The 20,203-nt window shown below is 50.7% G+C and overlaps 3 protein-coding genes across 6 annotated transcripts; 1 reads left to right on the top strand and 2 right to left on the bottom strand.

Moving 5' to 3' along the window:
* Positions 1-1,978: 1,978 nt before the first annotated feature.
* LOC121591047 lies at positions 1,979-4,881 on the bottom strand. The gene is made up of 4 exons (XM_041911393.1): positions 4,287-4,881; positions 3,786-4,215; positions 3,422-3,723; positions 1,979-3,339 (listed from the first exon to the last, which is right to left on the bottom strand). Exons 1-4 carry the CDS (start codon positions 4,564-4,566, stop codon positions 2,144-2,146), a joined length of 2,208 nt encoding a protein of 735 aa, XP_041767327.1. The 5' UTR covers positions 4,567-4,881; the 3' UTR covers positions 1,979-2,143.
* Positions 4,882-5,866: 985 nt separating this feature from the next.
* LOC121591053 (ubiquinone biosynthesis monooxygenase COQ6, mitochondrial) lies at positions 5,867-18,897 on the top strand. Its single transcript, XM_041911405.1, has 6 exons — positions 5,867-6,132; positions 6,209-6,639; positions 17,535-17,816; positions 17,892-18,085; positions 18,159-18,441; positions 18,521-18,897. The coding sequence occupies exons 1-6, from the start codon at positions 5,925-5,927 to the stop codon at positions 18,548-18,550; spliced, it is 1,428 nt and encodes a 475-aa protein (XP_041767339.1). The 5' UTR covers positions 5,867-5,924; the 3' UTR covers positions 18,551-18,897.
* Positions 7,815-16,366, bottom strand: LOC121591026 (transient receptor potential channel pyrexia). Of its 4 annotated transcripts, none has more exons than XM_041911365.1 (7): positions 16,240-16,366; positions 12,990-13,117; positions 12,356-12,909; positions 11,073-12,279; positions 9,517-9,661; positions 8,945-9,438; positions 7,815-8,864 (listed from the first exon to the last, which is right to left on the bottom strand). In XM_041911365.1, the coding sequence occupies exons 2-7, from the start codon at positions 13,014-13,016 to the stop codon at positions 8,484-8,486; spliced, it is 2,808 nt and encodes a 935-aa protein (XP_041767299.1). In that variant the 5' UTR covers positions 13,017-13,117; positions 16,240-16,366; the 3' UTR covers positions 7,815-8,483. The 4 variants fall into 4 exon arrangements, with proteins under 4 accessions (XP_041767299.1, XP_041767307.1, XP_041767291.1 ...); XM_041911373.1 differs by lacking the exon at positions 16,240-16,366 and adding an exon at positions 15,852-16,158 and having other exon boundaries at positions 13,008-13,117; XM_041911357.1 differs by lacking the exon at positions 16,240-16,366 and adding an exon at positions 15,852-16,158.
* Positions 18,898-20,203: the final 1,306 nt, after the last annotated feature.

The following is a 20,203-nucleotide window of genomic DNA, read 5'->3' on the forward strand; positions in this document are numbered from 1 at the left end:
GGAAGGAGATCCGGCGGGGGGTGGGTAGAAGACCTTCACTGGCCAGGCTTCCTCACACAACACCGGAAGAATCCGGCGTTCCTGTGGTTATGGATTTAATCGGCTTTGCGACACGTTATGGCATCGGGCTCTCGAGTTCGCTTGCTGGACCGGAGACGGCAACGAAGCTTTAAACGTGCGTCATATGGCTCCTCGCATACGTGTGTGTGTGTCTTTCATTGTATGGCGCATGGTCGAAATTTTCCTCCTTATTGGTTTACATCTCTCTCTGCGGTGGCATTAGGGTAGGCTTTTTCCCGCACACACCCTTCGGAAGGTATTAGATGGTGGCCTTCCGTCCGTCTGTCGAGTGTGTGGATTTGTTTAAAATTGTGTAACGGTCAGAAGACGGTTGGATTTTTTTTGAGAACGAGAGACAGAGAGAAAGAGACAGTAGCAGAGAGAGGTCAACGATGTGCGCCGAGAGAGATCGGATTGTGAGAGTAACGTTTTCTGCGCAGTACAGAGAGCAACGTAGATCAAGCATCGGGGTCCAACATCCAACCCAGACTGGAAGTAATTGCGCATCTCCAAACACGTGGATGGTTATTTTTTTAGAGAAGTTTGTATATATGAACACAGAAAATGTATAGAACACATGTATTACTATCTCAAATAATTTAGAAAAAGGAATAGATTTAGGACATATAAGCCTGGGATCAATTCCAGAAATGGCATGTTATCGGTATTAATTTCAAGAATGGTGTGGGTTCAGAATATGTTTCTGGAATGCTCTGGATTTAGAATAATTTCCAGATTCAATATGGGTTCATGATCAGTTCCAGGATCAGGCTATCGATTAAGTGTTAATTCCTCAATACTTTGGGTTCCTGAAAGGTTCCAGCTACGTTATGTACTAGAACCAATTGAAGGAAGGCTATGGGTTAAGGATCAGTTTGAGGGCCCGTATGGGTTTGGGATTAGTTCCAACGGTACAACACTGGGATCAATTTCAGGACCGGTATAAGGTAAGGATCAGTTCCAGGCCTGGAATGGTTCTGAGATATGTTCCAGGATCGGTATGGGTTGACGATCCGTTTTAGGAATGATATTGGTTCCTAAAACAGAACTATTTTCAGGACAGGTACGGGTTTAATGTCAGTTGCAGACCCGGAATGGCTTTGGGGCCCTGGAACATGGACCGATTGGATTCAAGATCAGCTCTAGGAAAGGGTTGAGGATCAGTTCAAGGAGTGGTATGAGATAAGAATAAGTTCCAGGATTGATGGATCGAGGAATCTGAATCATCTTAGATCCAGTAGCGTAGTAGTCTCAAAAATGTTGAAAGATATGGGTTTCGGATCAGTTTTAGTTCCAAAAACAAATGTGGGTGTATTCTACTCAGATCTTCCCCGAATTCGTCAGAACTTCTCTGTCCACGCTTCATGAACCTGTATCTGGAAAACCGCAATTGGGCTGACTCCGAAGATTATTGGCGATCGGGATTTTCTGGTCTCAATTGAAATGGAGTGTCGAGACACATTTAGCTATACATATTCCCACGTCAATGATCGTCGAAACGAATGCAGAAGATGTTGGCATATGTTGGCTGTGATTATCCTCATAAGGACGTAATGCGAGCCGAATGTTACACGAAGGTTATATGGATGCTTAGATGTTTGAAGGAGTTATCATTGATGAGACTGAGGACGATTTCTACGAGCCTGGACAGCAGGTATGCGCTCAAGCTTTAAAAAATAAGTCTCTTTAATTTTGGATGCACTACTTTCATACTGAAGTAGAGCCATATAGACTCAAGATTTCTACATAACTGACCAATGGAGTATCCATTCATGATCTTTTCGTGATTAGTTTCGATCGATACCAGTTTCCATCAAACGGAGGATGTTGAGAATGTCCTTGTTCAAATGCCAATGCATTTTGCTTTTTTTCATCATTTTTTGCGAACGACAAATAACTGTTCAGTAACGAGTTGCAGTTGAAAATAGTTGAAAATAGTTTTGTTTTATTGGAATCCGTTCCAAGTGTGAAATAATGCAATATATAATACGTAAAATCTTAAATCAAATATCTCATGTTCTGCAGTATGCAAATAAGTAATGCTTGAAATTCGTACGAACGCCTTCGACTAAACCGCTTCATTTCACGCCAGGTAGGTACCGGGCACAGGCACAAAGATGTATTCATCGCTCAGTTCGGTTTGCACCGCCGCAACCTTGCACAACAGCATGCTGGGGGGGAAATCGCGCAGCACATGCTGTTCCAAGCTGTGCATGACGGCGGAGTAAATGTGCACTTCGGTCGAACAAAACGGATCGGAGAACGCCGGCACCTGGCTGGTGAAGGTGTACCCATGCACAACCAGACCCGAGTCCTCGAAGTTGGAGGCCCCTTCGTACATCACCACCGCGCCGGTATTGGTCAAGGCAAACTGGTCGCGGAAGTTCCGACGCAGCTGGAACCCGCGCCGAATGGTCGCGATCGTGTCGAGGCCGACCGTCCGCACCGACGGCACATCCTCGTCGGTCACATCCCAGCGCCGGTTCACCTCGACCTTCTGCAGCTCCAGCAGCCGGTGGATCGTCTGCGACAGACTGTACCCGGTGGAGTGCAGCAACCGTCTAGCGTCGCGCTGTCGGGGCACGAACGGGTAGGCCGAGATGGTGTGCAGCTCGCCGAACCGGCACGTCTCCTCGTACATGTGCAGCAGATGGTGCACGTTCAGGTTGACCAGCCGCGGGCTGTACACGGCCGCGTAGTCGTTCACGAAAATGTCCAGCAGTGCGGCCGCCATCTCCCACCTCGCTTTGTAGTACGAGCTCGACAACATCGTTACCGCCACAAACAGCAGCATGAAATGGCTGTACGCTGCATCGGGCAAGCGGCCCCGCAGCACGGCAAGCCCGGCAAACTGCAGGAACGCCAGATGCTCCTCTGCCGTCCACACCGCCACGCAGCGCAGGTCGCGCAGCGTTCGTGCGTACCCGGTAGGCAGCTGCAGCCGCTCGAGATGGGCCGAGATTGCCCGCTTCTGCGACGGCAGCAGCTTACAGTCGATGCCTTGGTAACCGTTCACCCACAACTGCAGCAGTTGGGGCAGCACGCCCAGCTCCGTCAGCTGCCGGCGTTCGGTCACCACGATGTCCAGGACGAGGTCGCAGTTTTCCAGATCGCGCAGCGGCGTCCAGTTGCTCACGTGCCCCGGGTAGTGCTCGGTACGAAACAGCGCGTCCGTGCGTGGTTCGCACGCCTGCCCTTGCTTGTAGTACACCAGCTTACCGTCCGTTTCCGGCACGGCGGTGCACTTGAGGCAGCAGTCGATCCCGTCGCCATTGACACCTGAAACGAACGAAAGAAACACAGGGCACCATTAGGTACGTGCTGCGCATTGTACATCCAAGCGCCGGTTGCTCCAACCTACCCTTGATAAAGGCACGGGCCGGCGTGTTAGCGATAATTGCCCGCAGACATACCCAGTACGTCTTGCCGCGTATGGTAAGTCCCTGCCGCTGCAGCTTGTTCATCTCGCCCACGAAGTGGCGCAGATATTCCTCGCCGCTGTCCGGCGCGGTGGCGCCACTGTATAGCGAAACCATCATCACGGGCGTGCCGGGCACGTTGTGCACCTTCATGAGCATCGTCCAGAGGTGGGTGCCATTGCGCAGTCGCTGACCGTTTACGCAAAAGTCCAGGATGAGACCTTCTTCGTTCGGCTGCACGAAGCTGCAATGCAGGAGGGGCCAATAAACTGGGGCGCTCGGTGTGCCAGTTGCCAGTATGCTTACCCATAGTGCGCTTGCAGGCTTTTGGCGATGCTCTGGTAGCACATGCGGCCTCCACTGATGGACACGATCTTGGACTTGAAGAAAGGCGACACCGGCGTGGCAGCGAAGGCCCGTGCATTGCGCGGCAATGCGAGCTGCGGTGCACACTGCCGCAAGTGACCCAGCAGCCGGTCCACTGTGCGATCGGGCACGCCATTTTCCACCACCCACAGCCGTAAGCCATCATCGAGCGAAGCGTCACCGTACGGGCGATCGATCTCGGACGCCTCGGGCGGCACCGCATCATCATCCGGCTCGCTGTCCCGCTCCACACTGCTGTACGGTACCACCCACTCCTCTTCCTCCTCTTCCTCCTCTTCCTCCGCTTCTGCTGCTGCTTCCTGCTGCTCTTCCATCGCACCCTCGTTCTCATCCGGCCGGGGAAGGTTGGCTACAAAATGAAAACAACATGCTTTACGGAAAGGCACATTGGCGGCGCTCTTCCACCACTAAACCCATTACCTGCCGCTTCCGTCTCCTCCGGTTCTGGAGCGATCACGGCTGGAACGGGGTGGCGCGGTGCTCGCACCCTGCCACGGTGGGGTGCACAATGATACAATTTACGAAAACGCCGCTCGTAAGCTTGCGATCCACGGATATACACCAGCCCGTTTCGCTTGACGGGTTCTTTCATCCATCGAAGATATGCATCCAAACTTGCATTCACTCTCGCTATCGCTCTCGCTATCGCACTGGCTTGATCTGGGTTTAGCACCCCCCGGAACGTTTTGTTGTCGCCCATTTTCGAATGTTTACAGTTTTATGATGCACTTTCAACTGCTCGCACGGGATCGACGGACGAGTATGGGCACACGAAACGGCAGGTGACACCGGATGCATCCGTCTGACAGATTGGTCGAGCCGAGTCGAGCCAGCAAACATGGAGGCTTTTCAATTTTGAACGCGTAATCCGCTATCGACGCAATATTCAGATTATAAACGCTTTTTCGTTTGCTAGCAGTAAATATTTTTCCTTTATTTTTAGTTTTTTCTATGTAAGTGCGTTCAAAGCTGATGCCATTTCTTAAATGGAAAAAAACAGCAACAAAAACTTTCTACGTTTTGCGCATTGTTTACACCGAAATGCATCTTATGACAGTGGCAGCTTGTTTACACCTGCAAAACCTGCAAAATTGTATGGAGTTGATAGTTCGATCGAACCTATTTTGCTGATTTGATGTTGCCGCTTGCGATTTTATTTCAATAATCAAGGTTTAAAATCAAATAAGTCAAATTATTACCCTTATCTAGAAACAACAATATCACACAAAAATACCTCAAAAAGATAGAAAATTAAGAAAACTCATTTCTTGCCGCATGCGGCGAATCTCTAGCCGTTCCCGTACGCGTATATTCGAGTTACGTAGATCCCTGAGGATCTCATGAATCGCGTATCTTCAACTAGTGACTATAGTGACGGGTAAAGTTGGCAAAAATCTGAAGTCCACTCCGATCCGACTCTGATAATTTTGGAACCGACTCCGGAAGGTAGGTCCGCCCAGCAATATCCGGAGTCGTCCGTAGTCGTTCGAAGTCGTTGGGAGTCGGAGTCATTGCGATCCCGACTCTGGATGACTTCGATCGGCTCTGGACGACTTCGAATAACTCTGATTCCAGTCGACTCTGGCCGACTCCAGACGACTCCGTTCTACTCTGGACGACTTCGAATACCTCTGATTCCAATCGAATCTGGACGACTTTGGACGACTCCGATCGGCTCTGGACAACTCCGAATAACTCTGATTCCAGTCGACTCTGGCCGACTCCGAACGACTCCGAATCCAAACGACTCCTAATGACTCCTAATCTGAACGACTCCGGGCGACTCCTAACGACACCGTTTGGAACTAGTTGTTCCCATTTTTCCGGAGTCGTAATCGGACTAGAAATAGCCGGAGTCGAATCGGAGTCGTGTGTGCGCTCCAAAGAGCACATCGCTAGTACAGACTGTAAATTCGGTGTTATGTGCACACTACACTGCCAATCTGGCTTATCGTGCTGTCAGTTGGTGCTATAAAACCCCCGACACCTGTCAAACGCCTCCCGAGCTGTCAGCGCGCTGCAGCCTTTTGTTTTGTTATTGTGCAGTTCGAAACGAAAATGAACCGGCTGTTCTGTACAACTCTGGTGAAATACTCGCCCCGCAATGCGATTGTACCGAGCCGGGCCGTCCAGTGGCCTCGCACCCTGGCGCAATCGGCCAGCAACCGGCATGCAAATACGGAATCGACCACAGCGGACGCCCAGCACTACGACATCATCATCGTCGGCGGTGGGATGGTCGGCACTGCACTGGCCTGTGCATTGGGTAAGCTAGGCAAAACGGGCGGAAAAGAACCCTCAAATCCACGCTAACCACCGATTCGATGGGATGTCTCGAGCAGGCAAAAACTCCCGGCTGCAGAACAAAAACATCCTGCTGCTGGAGGCAGCGGCCGGGTTTAAGCAACCCTCCACCGAGCAGTACAGCAACCGGGTGTCGGCGATCAGCAAGGGCACCTACCGGCTGATGCGGACGATTGGCGCGTGGGAGGAGATCGAGCACACCCGGGTCAAGCCGGTGCTGAAGATGCAGGTCTGGGACGCCTGCTCGGACGCGCTGATCACGTTCAACTACGACGACTTTGCCGAAAACATCTCCTGGATCGTGGAGAACGATGTGCTGCTGGCCAGCATCTACCGCCAGCTGGAGGGCGTCCCGAACGTGCGTGTGCGCTACTCCTCGAAGCTTGCCAGCTGCGAGCTGATACGGGACGGAGCGGACCGCAGCACCGTACGGCTGGCCGACGGCGAGACGCTCAAATGCGACCTGCTGGTAAGTGACATACCACTTACACCCTCATGTATTTGTGCATTTGTTATCCCGCCTATCCCTTTATAAAATGAAAAAGACATTGCAAGACCGGAGGATGTGGTCCAAGTCATGATAACGCACTCCACTCGTGCAGGTCTTTGTTCTTTGCCATTTTTGCACTGGAGATGAGCATCTAGGCCCTAAAATGGTTATACGAGTCTATCAATCCAAGGTCGGACAGATATTTTTAGTGATATCGCATGTTTATTTATTTATATAATTTTTTACTTATTTATTTATTTAAAATCGACCGCCTGAGTGGCTTAACACAAAGTGACCGTAAAGTACTAAATGCTAGTTGTTGAGAGGAAATAAGGTTGACGGGTACAGATTACATGGACTGGAGAGAGAGACATTGGACACTGGGACATTGAAGTGAAATAAGTGGCAGAAGTTGTTGAAAGACGATAGAGCACGAAGAAAAGGATCGTTTCGAAACGTAGCGGGTCTGGCGGGATGGGATAGATAGGGGAGATCTGTCACAAAGACGACGAGAAGGGGCATAGAGAGGAATGGCGGATAGAAGGGGATGGGACATCAAGCTCATTTAACGGGAGAGCTGAGATGAAACTTGCACGGGCATGTGGGCATGGGGCAATGGGGAGTCGACAACGGCGACAAAGGAATAGAATATGAAGGAAGGAATTGATGAGAACCCAGAAGGAAGCGTCGAACAGCCACACAAGTCTATTTACACTGGACACTCTTCATTATGGCCATCGTTTTTGAGCCTGGAGGGGACCAAGCAGCCAGGACCCAGCAGCAGTACAGAGACTTCAAGCATAGGGGGTCGCGAATTTCGCACGTGAGGCTTATAATAAGTCCTAGTGACGTATTGGCTTTGTTGATGACATGATAGACATGTGTATTAAAAGACAGCTTCTCGTCCAGCGACACAACCCGATCCCTTTACCAACGAAACTCGACGTATCAAACAGGAAGTAGCTGAACGGAATCAACGCGCATCTGATAAACAAAATAACGCAAAAAAATTTTGGACAAAGGTGAAGGCCATTATTGTTACATCAAACTCAGCACAGTTTAGAGATTACCACAGTCAGTAGACAAGGGCATAGAGAGGGGGCAATCTTGACGTCGTTGGCGTACAGCAGACAGCCAGAGGGAGGTAGTATAGAGGTATAATCATTAACAAATAAAAGGAAAAGGAGGGGACTAAGAACGCTTCCTAGAGGGACTCCAGAGAAGCTCACGAAAGAATCTAGCAAGCAGGACGAGCAGGAGGAATCTTCCGCACAGATAGGACCTAAACCATGACAGTAATTGACCTCGGATACCGAGTCTTTCGAGTGTGGCAATCAGAAAGTCAAGAGATAAACTGTAGAAGGCAGTCTTAAAGTCCGTGTTTGGGGTCCAGATATCGTATTTGAGAGAACAGAGGACCCAAGACAAAAATATTGATGTATATTGATGTCTTCCCACGTCCGTCAGGACAAAAACTTCGTGGTTTTTGTTGACGACGGGTTGAAGTTTCACGCTCGTGTGCGCCGTCTGCGGTTATTCTCCATTTGCTATTCAGTACAGCAGCGGATTGTGTGCCAGACCATGATGTTTCTATTTTTAAACTGTTAAAAGCCCTATTGCCAGGATATCCGGACAAAGGCAGATGTCATCATGATCATAATGTTGATACCCGTGGGCACCCTGGAACCACCCTGGAACCACCCGTGGGTACCAATGATCTAAACAGTGGTGCCTGGCCCTACCAGCATCCAGTTATAGCTCTTACCTAAACCCTTATCTTACAGAGCAACACACGCTTATTTCGCACTACATGCTGTAGTGCGCTAAGGCTTTTTTATTCTACCCTTAAGAATGTCCAGGTCCTTGCCCAGCTCGTCCAACCGCTTCAGGATGGCTTTCTGGTTGTCCTCGAGCGTTTTGAGCGCCCCGGCGTTAGTGTTAGAAGTGCGCGCCCCCGGCATGACCGGCGGCATCGTGTCGGGCCGCATCGCACCGTGCGGGTGCTCCGAGATGGTGCGCTTTTTGTTGACCGTTTTGAAGTGCTTCCGGCGCAGCGTGACGGCCCCGTCGTCGTCCGCATCGTCCAGCAGGAAGCGGTTGAACGTTTGCATGTTCCGGTAGGTGCGTCGGCGCTTGATCGATTGGTTGCGTTCGCGCCGCTCCGCCACCAGCTTGTAGATCGAGGTGATGAGCTCCCGCGGAATCTGTGTGCAGAATGGGGAGAGAAAAGAGAGGGGTTGAAAATGTTCCGCGCTACATTCGCATTCGCCAGCACTATTCGTACCCGCTTCTCGCGCGGATCGTTCGGCTTGACGCGAAAGTGTAACCGGCAGCGGGACGTCTTCAGCAGCGCGATCTTCTGAAAGATGGCCCAGATGCGGATCGGCGCTTTGCGCAGCAGGCGCGAAAACATGAGACTCTCCAGCCGGGAAATCAGTTCCGCCTGGCGGGACAGCCGGTCGAGCCCGGCCGACTGCTGCAGCCCCTGGATGTCGCTGACGGCCAGACCGACCAGCAGATTGGTCAGGATGACCGTCACCAGCAGGACGAACGCGAGAAACATGCCGTGCGCGGTGGCGGGGTACTCGATCTTCAGATTCTCCCCGTAGAAGATGTCCTCGAACTCGAGCTCGCCCGCCATCATCACGATCGTTTTCAGCAGCGAGCGCGGTATCTCCTTGAACGCGATGTAGTTCGGGAACAGCACGCAGAAGCTGAGCCCGAACGCGACCAGCAGGCAGCAGTAGGCCATCAGAAATTTGGAAAAGTTTACCGCCACTGTAAAGAAAGACACGTTTATAAGACGGTATTTCAATCTTTGGGCGCTCTAAGCTCGAACGGAGACCACACTCTTACCGGTGGTGAACATCTGCACGTACAGGCCGAATATGGGAAACCGGCCCACCAACATCATCAGCTCGAGCCAGGCCAGAAAGATGACGACGGCCGCCACATGGTGCTGCCAGTTCATAATGGCGTTCGATTCGTTCAGTGTGTTGTGCTAGGAGGATGCGCAACGCAAAGAGAAACAGTTGTATTAAAGGTACTTGAAGACGGTAAAACATATTTTAAAGAGATACTTTAGTCAAAACGATAATGAAAAATATCAGTAAAGGCTGCCCCACAGACAAAACTCAGAGCAAAGTCAGGTTTCAATGACACAGATAAGTGAAGAATCAATACAAAAGCTCTACACCAATTAACAAACGTTTATGCAAATGTGGAAGATTACCATTGCCATACTCAGTGCTGTCAAATGTCATGAGCATCACGAGATATTCACCAACGAAAACAATGAACATATGCGTGATGCTCATTGCTGATACTCAATGAAAGTACTTTATGACATGCCAAACACGACATGCGAGTGCTTGAGTCAACCGCGATACTAAGCTTAATGCCGTCACAAGCATAATCATGACTTTTTCTGGCTGTGAACAGTACTGCCAATTGTCACTGTTTCAGTCACCAACACTCATGACTGAAAACGAAGATCAAATCAGCTGACGTGCACAAGTGGGATTATCAGAACTGAGACTCAAACAGTATGAGGATCAATTATATGCTTGGTGACAATTTTTTTAGCATCCAACTCTTGGTCACTCACTTGGTCACGCTTGGGACCACATGTCAAGTATATTTCAAGAATGTCGTGATGATCACTGACAGAAAATGTCGCCACCAAGTGACTGACAAAGAGTTGCTTGCACACAATGTCACCAATCATGTGATGGACGCAACAACTGTTTGAGTCTCATCTCTGATCATCACAGTAGAGCTCGTAACGCTGACATGATTTTGTTTCAGTCGGAATTTGTCATGACTATGTCAGTGACATTTTGCAGAACTGATATCAGTAAAAAAAAGTCATGACATAATGACTGCCCAAGCGTTGGGTGCAAAAATGTCACGAAGCAAAAATGTCATGCATTGATCATACCAATCGGTTTGAGTATCACCTCTGATTATCACAGTTGAGTACGTGACGCTGACATGGATTTTGTTTCAGTCAGATTTTTTATAACGTTGACAGTGACATTTTGCAGCGTTTTGCTATTACCATATTAGTTTTACGGAAGTTATTTTTATAATAAGAAAATCTTTCTGGTTCAAATTAAGCTTAAACTTGATAGATATGGTGAAGTTAGAGGTGCCCAGTGTGCTCAGGCCACATGAAGGATCTTGGAGTCATACTCGACACTAAGTTGAGATTTGAGCGATGAAGTAAATGAGGCGATCCGATCATCTGTTAGGACTCTTGCATCGATCAGCAAAGCAATTCAAAGATCCAGTCTGTATCAAGTAACTTCACTGCAGTGCTGTACGTCCCGTAATTACAAAACTGTCAAGAATTGGACTCTAATCGCTACAACAGGCACGTGTGCTTCGTAAGACCTTTCACCAGTACTCACCGTGCAGAGAAAAATGCCGATCACGATGCTCCACTGCAGCCAGTTCTCCCAGTAGCGGACGTAGCTGACGAAGCCGTGCATCATCTGGAAGATCTCCTTCGTCAGCAGCACCAGGTTGAACAGGATGATGACGTACCCGACCGCCGGTATGTAGGCGGGCAGCGGGCACGGCTCTGCCCGGCAGTCGCGCACGTACACCCCGAGCACGTACGCGGTAAACAGCAGCACGAACAGCCCGTGGTAGAACAGGCTGAAGATGAAAAACTTCCGTATCCGGCGCCACTTGAGCAGCAGGAACGTTTCGCAGAGCGGATGCTTCAGGATGCGCTTCTGGCCCACCTCGATGAACGCGAGCAGCAGCTCCGTCTCGCCGCGGTCGTTGTTCGGCACCAGCAGCCGAAAGTCCAGCCGTATCTCGCAGTCCACGTCGCCGATCTCGTGTATGCTGTTCACGCTGATCGCCGCATCGAGCTTGTCCACGTAGCGCGGTATTATCTCCGGCGTGCGGCGTATGATGAACGACAGCGCCGATACGCCACCGTTCGTGCGCGCCGTTATGTCCGCACCGTACTCGATCAGCATGTACACGCACGTGCTGAACTCGTTCAGTGCGGCAATGTGCAGCGGCGTGTAGCCGAAGTTGTCCGCCCGGTTCACGTCCACCTTCGCCTTCAGCAGGCTGAGCGTGCAGTCCCAAAACCGGGACTCCTTCACGATCGAGGCGTGCAGGGCGGTGCGCCCGTCCCGGTAGATCGCGTGCACGTCGGCCCGCTGGGCGATCAGGTACGTGACGGTTTCGTGGCACTGGGACAGGCAGGCCAGGTGCAGCGGCGTCTGCTGGTCCCGGTTGCGGGCGTCAATGTTGGCGCCCGCCGCCACCAGCAGCCGCACGCAGTCGAGATAGTTCTCCGAGGCGGCCAGATGCAGGGCGGTGATCTTCTTCTGCCCGTACTGGGAGCGGGCGTCGGCACCGTGCGCCAGCAGCAGCTCCATGCACTCGCCGTACCCGAGGGCGGCCGCCACGTGCAGCGGCGTCTGCGTGTAGACCTGCGGCGTGTTCGGGTTGGCACCGTGCGCGAGCAGATACTCGACGCAGCGCTTGCTGTTGCGCATGACCGCGTAGTGCAGCGCGGAGTGCTTCTCGATGCCGGCGTTGATGTCCACGCTCTGGGCGAGCAGGAGCGTTACGCACTCGAGGCTGCCGCAGCTGTCAACCAACAACAACAAGAAAGCGATAAACAATTCATCCGAAAATGCACCCACACACACACGCACACACTTACCTGGCCGCACAGTGCAGCGGTGTGGCGGTTTTCTCCCGATCCCAGCACTGTGCCTTGGCGCCGTGCTGCAGCAGCACCTCCGTCGCCTTGTAGTCGCCGATGTAGCAGGCCAGATGGAGCGCGGTCCGGCCGGCCGCGTCGCACACGCCCGCACTGACGCCGTCGAGCGCCAGCAGCTTGCGCAGCAGTTCGTGCTTGCTGTACCACACCGCCAGCAGTACGACCGTGTCGCGCTGGTCGGGGCCCGTGTCCTGCAGAATGTCGCCGGCCGGTACGACACTGCAGCCGAGCAGCTCGGCCACCCGATCGCCGCCGGGCAGCTCCTTCAGACCCGCCTCAATGTCGGCGTACGCCCAGATCTCCTCCTGCCCTTCGCGCCCGCTGCCAAAATCGTGCGGCTGGTTCGGGGACGAAATCTCGACGCCACCGACGTCGCTCTCGCTCGAGATGCTCAGCCGGAAGCGGCCGGCACTGTCCGTCGGCTCGCTGCCCTCGTCCGCCTGCTCCTCCTGGTAGTACATCCGGTACTCATCCTCCCAGCGCATCTCATTTTCCTGCGGCAAAAACAAAAGGAACAAAAAAGCAGGCGGTTGTGAGCCAGATCAGCCGGGCGTAGAACGGGCCGGCGACGTACTATGATGGAAAAGCGCACCGTATCCATGCCGTGCGCCCCGGCGGGCACATTGACCAGCGCGGGTCCCGTGTGGAGTTCGGTCTCTAGTTCGGTGTGCCGCGCGTACCATCCGCAAACGCGTTGCCGGGCTAGAACGAGCAGCAAAAGATCGCGTGAAAGATACAATGTATCGAACAGCGCTCGGCTCGCCGGGGAAGATGGGAATGCTATCAAGGTTAATTAGCCAAGTCAGTATCGATAAAAGACGATGCGAAGGGTCCGTCGTGTCGGGCGTGTCTGGAAGGTGTGCTTAGTAGCGTCGAACAACGTTCGAAGGTGTTTTCGGTGTTAATCCTGTTCGCCGCCACACCACACGCCGCGTTAAGTAAACAACTCCCGGCCGGCAACCCCCGGGGCGAATGGAAAGCATAAAAATAAGTGAGCGGAAATGGGCTGCCACAGCGCGCGGGCACGGTGTGGAGCGTGCGCGGTGAGTAGGACCGGATGGGGGTACGGTATTGAAGCAAACGTGGCCCCAAAATTAAGCAAAACACACACAAAAAAAAAACAGGCAGCAACATCGTTTCGAGTGGCGAGTGGTTTTTCTTCCCCGTGTCTTCTCGCCACTCCCAAACCGTGCTCGAAAAGGCAGGGATGTTTCGGTTGAAATTGTTGAAATTGGGATATACTTTGATTGAATTTTTACAAATTTTGCATAGATTTTCGCCGATCCTGTTTGGGATATATTTTGTTTAGAGCAAGATCTCGATCGGGTAACATTAAGCATTTCTTTAATTTTGATTATCGCTTAGGTAAATGAGAAAAGCTTCTTGCTCTAATAGGAATGTTAGTAGATGAGTCTAGTAGGAAATGTTTAACAGTGGAACAACTAACTTTTCCTAGTCAGAAAACGATAATAGGACATGTTGAAAACGATCTAATAGGGAAATATTAAAGAAAACACTAATTCAATCGCTTAGTTTAAAAAAAAATATCCTAATTATTTCACTTTTCATATATACATTTTATGGGGAAAAGTGTCCTCCGCATAACGAGTTTTTCGTACTGGAACGGATGAAACTCGTTATTCGGGGCACCACCTGTGTGAGATTTTGTATCAAGATGGTGGTATGTTATTTACTTTAGCTACTTAATCAATTGTTTAACAGTATTCATGCAACATTTTTGTATTCAGGAACTGTGGGTAAACCCTGCAACCGGACCGGCGCAGGAGATGATCGTCAGGCCACGCGTCAGCTTGCACGCATTCGCCAGCGCAACCGGCACAACCCTTCGGTGGAGATCCATGGGCCCCGCTGGTCCCTTGTTTTGGGACCGTTTCAGTGGTCTGGGACCACTTCCCTCTCGGGGGCGGAGAGGAGGAATTGTTTCGCGCGCGAATGTTTATGTAAACGCTGCCACCAAACATCAACGTCGCAGCCCTCCCGCCCCCTTGCATGGTCTGGCGGTAGATGCGGATTTTGGAGTGGGCCTATCCACACTCTGCCGCTGGCCCACTAGAACAACAAAAAGCGCAGCACACAACCACGCTGCAATGCAGCCGAAGCGAACAAAAAATCGATCTAATGGGACCCCGCGCTGGCAGTGGCTGTATGTTGATCCCTCGTGTAACAGTGTGTTAGGTTCCTTGAAACACAATATATGGTCACCCCTCCCCTTCTTGCCGGGGGAGGGAGAGCAGCAAGATCGTTGCGACCGGAGACCGGGGGCGAACTATATCCATTCAACACGGCCCCACAAGGGAGCCGAGATTAGCGTGGGTAGAGCGTTATTTAAGCAGGCAACGAATGATTTGTTTAGTGTATCACACGCTCCTAGCCAATTTCACCGCAGGTTCGCCGACACTTGGAGTTTGGCCATAATCTTGGATCCACTGCCAAGGTACTTGAGCGACCTGGCTGATGGACCCGGGGATGGGCCACGGGCAACGAGAGCGGATACCTACTCAATCTAAAATGGGTTTAATTTGAAAGAAAACGAACAACAACCTCATGCAACGCCAACTGATGTCTTGCTGACGATCTCATTACCGTCTGGATCTAATCAATGCTTCCCCATCGCATACGCCCAAGTACGTCGAAAAAAAAAAAAACAAAAAATCCACATAAGAAAAAACACTGCTCCCTTGAGTGGTGTACTCTACCAGGCGGCACACTTGCCCTGCACGGCAACCAACCAGGCAAGAACCCGAGCGGGGAGGACTAGATCTACTGGCTGCGGTGGTTGGAATTTGTAAACAAAATATTCAGCTTTTCGGCATCCGGCTAAATGAGGTTTTGAGTGCGTGTGCCGCGCCCCTCCATTCGCAGGGACGTGTGCTACGGGGCGATGGGCGCGCGGTGCTGAATTCTGATGCAATTTTAATTAGCAATATTTATGGTGTCCGATAATGGTCCCACGGTATTCATAAATCTTGTAACCGATACCGTTCGTTCGTGAAGGTTGTTGCAAAACGGTTGTTCCGAATGGGGAGTTTTAAAAGAAGAAATGTGTAAACCTCTTCTTTCTGGAGCGGATGTCTGGAAAGAGATTCTCAAACTACCCCACCGAAACGTTGTGTGAATCACGGCTGCAAGCGTGCAGTTTTTTTTTCCTCCTTTTGAATATCTTTTACCATCATCTCTCATGCGTGTGATGGCGCACTGTTCTGGAATTCATTGGAACCTTGTCACATGTCGTGGCAGATGTCAGTGGCAGCGTTTTGCTGGTTTGAATTGTTTGAGCGTTTGATGACGTGCGTCGTCGGGATTTGCGCTCTTTCGGGTAGTGGGAAGATATTCCTGGAGCTCCACAAAAACAGAGCTGAGGTTGATCGAAGCAAGCCCGTGCCAGAAATGATTGAAGCTTATGTTGAAGCCTCACCTGATGTACACGCTGGTACGTCACAAAGTTGTGTGTCCGTTAGCCGTGTGGAATTGATCTGTAACCCGGCACTCACAAAGGGGCTGCCACACGGTTAACCTATATATGCACGACACGATGTTGCCTGTGTAGCCACTCCAGGTGCACTGTTAAAGCAATTGCAACAACAACAACAATAAAAACAAACACTACAACAAAAAGATTGGGAAGCTGATGCCTCTCTTCCGAACCGTTGGAACACCATGCGCCGACTGAACGTCAGCTTGGACGCCGGTGAAACCCAACCGACACCCAAGGACGACCGCCGATCCTACCTCCCTTGCGACCTAGCATTGCCGGCGCTTTCCTTCGCCCCCCCCCCCCCCCTGGCGTCACCCGGTTTCTCCACCTTCCGAGAACAGCGACGATCGAGCGTTTTCCCCGCGCCGGTTTTCTAAGCCCCGGTGGGATTGAAATGGTGAGAAAAATCCATGTTACACGAACCACGGAGAACAACACGGTGCGAGAGATGCAGAGAGATAAAGAGAGAGAGAACGAGAGAGTCAGAGAGCAGCAAACGTAAGATCACATGCCGCGAACCGGGATGGGTGGAAAACTGCGTGCTGCATTCGATCGCGGGATAAAGGACGGCGGGCGCCGGCTGACTGCGCAAAACACACATCTCATTTCTTCGGCGCGAATCTCAGCAAGGTGCGAACAAGCATGCCAGGGACAGGCGTGTGTGTGTGTGTGTGTGCACAGGCGGCATGTTCTTTTTTTTGTGTTGTTGCGTCCACCCTCACGAACATCCCCTAGTGGTTTGAGGGGGGAAGTGATGGGTCGGAAAATAAGCAGCAAATGGAGTGTGTACCCTTGTCCAATTAGAGTGGGAAAGAGCAAGAAAGAGCAACCTCCTCCCCTCTCCTCCGCAATCCTAGTGGAACGTGTGATTGAGAGGGAAAATCCAATTCGAAACGGAACATCTCTGACACCATCCCCGAAGAACATGGCGGAATGGTGAAATTGAGATGGAAACTCGTCGCCCGCCATTAAGGCACAGAGGGGGAGCGTGGTACGAGATGCCGTTTGCGGCCTAGAGGAAGGATGTGATCCTCCACTTGCTTAGAGAGTGAGCGATAGAAAGGTTACGAATGGGGCGAACATTTGAGCGTGGAGCGTATTCTTCTGCCTCTTGGGGAACGTACTCCAAAACACCAAATGGGAGGAATGGCGGATGAAGAGCAAGATGCGTGTGTGTGTGTATGTGTGTGTTAGGCAGTGTTGCTAATTAGCACTCGTCATTTCTTCGCCTCGCCTCGCGAGGATGAGTGATTCGCCGCGAATCCCGGGAACTTAGCGACACCCAGCGGATTCTAACGAGCCTGTGTTGATTGGTTTCGTCGCTGCAGAGTGCCGCGCGCGCAGGAGACAACAAGCGTACATCCGGTACACCTCGCTGGCTTTGGGAGATCTTGTCTGTGGGGGAAGGCAGTCTGCTAGCTGGGGCAGGCGGCTAGAAACATCACATTTGTCAAGCTGTTATAATTAAGACACGTTCCATTCCTCTGTCCACCGTCGATGACACCGTCGAGATGAGTAATGGTCTCGTTCTCTGTCACATCTGTCTCTTACCCACTCTATCTCTCTCTCAATCTGTCTCTCTCTCTCTCTCTCTCTCTCTCTCTCTCTCTCCGTATATTTCAGGTCGGTGCTGACGGTTACAACTCCCTGGTGCGCCGGCAGATGGGCGTCCAAAACTTTGCCCTCGCCTACAACCAGATGGGTGTGGTGGCAACGCTCCGGCTGGCCAACGCGCCAAGCGACAACGTGACCGCCTGGCAGCGCTTCCTGCCGACCGGCCCGATCGCACTACTGCCGCTAAGCGACGACATCAGCTCGCTCGTGTGGTCCACCGGTGTGGCGGAGGCGAAGCGACTGCTTCAGCTGGACGGTGACTCCTTCATTGCGGCCGTCAATGCCGCCTTCGTAAGTCCTGTCGCACTCGGCACAGATCTGTCAACGGTTTTCACACCCTCTCTCTCTCTCTCCTCTTCCGTACAGCACAAACCGATGCCTCGGAACACGCTGGTCGATGATGTGATGAAGGGTGTCCACTCGCTGATCAAACAAACGACCGGACAGCGCCTGGAAGCGGCACCAGTTGTCGAGGCGGAAGTGGCCAGTTCGCGGGCTGCCTTCCCGCTCGGACTCGGCCACACGAGCACCTACGTTGGGCAGGGCGTCTGTCTGATTGGGTAACTGCAACGAGTGCGTCGCACCGGGACGGCAACAAGTAACTGACGACCGTTTCACCCTTCTCATTTGTAGTGACGCAGCGCACCGGGTCCATCCACTGGCCGGGCAGGGCGTTAATCTGGGCTTCGGCGACGTGCAGACGCTGGTGGACGTGCTGGCCGACGCTAACTATGCCGGGCTCGGCATCAGCAACGTCAGCGAGCTGCTCAAGTACGAGCAGCAGCGGCTAAAGCACAACGTACCCGTCCTGCTCACCACGCACAGCCTGCAGCGGCTCTACACCACCGACTTCGTACCGACCGTCGCCCTGCGCAGCATCGGGCTCACGCTGACCAATGCGTTGCCACCGGTCAAGGTACTGAGTCTGGGCTCAAATATCTTCAACAAAAGTGGTGCTCATTTCTCAACTAAATGGGTTTGGTTATATTTTGCAGAAATTCTTGATGAACTACGCCATGTCCTAGAAGCTGTGCAACTCTGGAAGCGACGGTACCAAAGAGGCAGCTGGAGGATTGTGTTGCTGTGTTTTTTCTTTCTTCTATGTATGCGTTCCACGTATGATCGAAACAAATCGAAATTTATATTGTAGTACTGATTATGAACTGAAATGAACACGAGAGACGTTGATAAGAGCGATTATTAGCGTTTGTATTACTTTATGTAGCTGATAACGTTGTGCCGCAGAGTTGTTTGGGTGTGAAGGTTGTTTTACTTAACTAACCTCATAGCGTAAGTGGTAGAACGAATCGTTTTCATTCGCGCGGTTATGCATTAACAAGGTTTCATAAATATAGTCATGTTCGTAAATCAACTTATTCAAGGCATTTTTATCTGACATTTGAAAATATTCTTTGCATGTTTGTTTGAGGAAATTTAGAGCGTTATTATAGAGTAATTTCTGTATGCAATGTTGATCTGCTGCTCTATCGTTATTTAGTCGTTAATCACAGAAAATTATTTGTTTTTAACAGCATTCCAGGCCAAAGATTTTACCACAATAACTCACTTAAAAGAGCGTTTTGCTCTAAAATTCAAACATTTATAATACTAAGGTTGAGTTTTCTTCCTAGACGTTCGTTGACTCCAATTCCAAACGTCTCATTACTGCCCAGGACTCTAATTGTGGACATTAATCTGAACAGCTACATAATTGATGTTATTTTCAATGCCGGTTTCTTAGTCCAAGGTCAGGGCAATCAATCGTATTTGGCCATAAACTAACCAGAACAGGACAGTGATAGAGTAGATGAAAAGTGATTTCCATTAGAACCGGGATCACATCACGATGGAATGGATAGGACTCCGAAACACACACACAAATACCCATGCCAGTACTCCGAACAGTGCAAAGGATCAATGGATGAGAGAAAAGTACCCTTGCAATGAATAGAAACCAGCTCTAGGTAATAAAAATGCATCCCAACCAGGATAGTGGGCATAAACGACAAACTTTGAGCGCTCTTGATGTGCGCTTTGGATTTTACGAGCTCTTTAAAGCAGGAGTGTGCAAACTTTTCCAGAAGATGGCCAAAGAATTCGTGAGACGGTGGGACAGCGCTCTAACAAAAGCTTTGTATATTCTTTTCTTTTACTCGTAAATGTTGTGTTGTGCTTGTTAATGTCTATGCATGAAGCATGTGCAACGAATACTCGCTAAAAAAAGTACTTAAATCAATAAGTTTATGAACCTCTAAATCTTAGCTAGATTCAATTTCTGATCTTTCTTTAAACAATCGCTGAAAAATTGTGCCAATAATTGGAAAACGACCATATCATTAGTGATGGTCGTTTATTATTAGTTATCAGACGTTATGATTGTTCTGTACATACATGAATGACCTCAGGCTTCACAAAAGATACAGTTTCTTCTATGGTGATACCTAATAGAAGAGATCATGTTATCTATTGTGAGAATTTGGACGTTGAGAGCGATTCTTGAACTGGATCAGGTACACATTAGCAATGCCCCGTAGTATTCAATAGTTCCCCTTTTTTAACTTCAGCTTGCAGGGAGCATTTGATAGGGACCTTTTCCAATTTTGTGGATGAGAATAAGCAGGAATACGTCAATGGAAAATCATGAAAAGGTAACAGCGTCAAGATCTGAGTAGGCGTGA

This window comes from Anopheles merus, chromosome X, assembly GCF_017562075.2.
Source record: "Anopheles merus strain MAF chromosome X, AmerM5.1, whole genome shotgun sequence".
Classification (NCBI taxonomy): Eukaryota; Metazoa; Arthropoda; class Insecta; order Diptera; family Culicidae; genus Anopheles; species Anopheles merus.

Bases quoted from the DNA above. Each gene is read 5' to 3' on its own strand.
- LOC121591047 (XM_041911393.1), bottom strand. From the start codon at position 4,566: ATGGGCGACAACAAAACGTTCCGGGGGGTGCTAAACCCAGATCAAGCC. The intron at 3,724-3,785 runs GTAAGCATACTG...CCTGCATTGCAG, and splicing joins AGCCTGCAAGCGCACTATGG to CTTCGTGCAGCCGAACGAAG. The intron at 3,340-3,421 runs GTAGGTTGGAGC...CGTTCGTTTCAG, and splicing joins GGCCCGTGCCTTTATCAAGG to GTGTCAATGGCGACGGGATC.
- LOC121591053 (XM_041911405.1), top strand. From the start codon at position 5,925: ATGAACCGGCTGTTCTGTACAACTCTGGTGAAATACTCGCCCCGCAAT. The intron at 18,086-18,158 runs GTAACTGCAACG...TCTCATTTGTAG, and splicing joins CAGGGCGTCTGTCTGATTGG to TGACGCAGCGCACCGGGTCC. The intron at 18,442-18,520 runs GTACTGAGTCTG...TATATTTTGCAG, and splicing joins ATGCGTTGCCACCGGTCAAG to AAATTCTTGATGAACTACGC.
- LOC121591026 (XM_041911365.1), bottom strand. From the start codon at position 13,016: ATGGATACGGTGCGCTTTTCCATCATA. The intron at 9,439-9,516 runs GTAAGAGTGTGG...CTTTCTTTACAG, and splicing joins CGTGCAGATGTTCACCACCG to TGGCGGTAAACTTTTCCAAA. The intron at 8,865-8,944 runs GTACGAATAGTG...TTCTGCACACAG, and splicing joins ACGATCCGCGCGAGAAGCGG to ATTCCGCGGGAGCTCATCAC.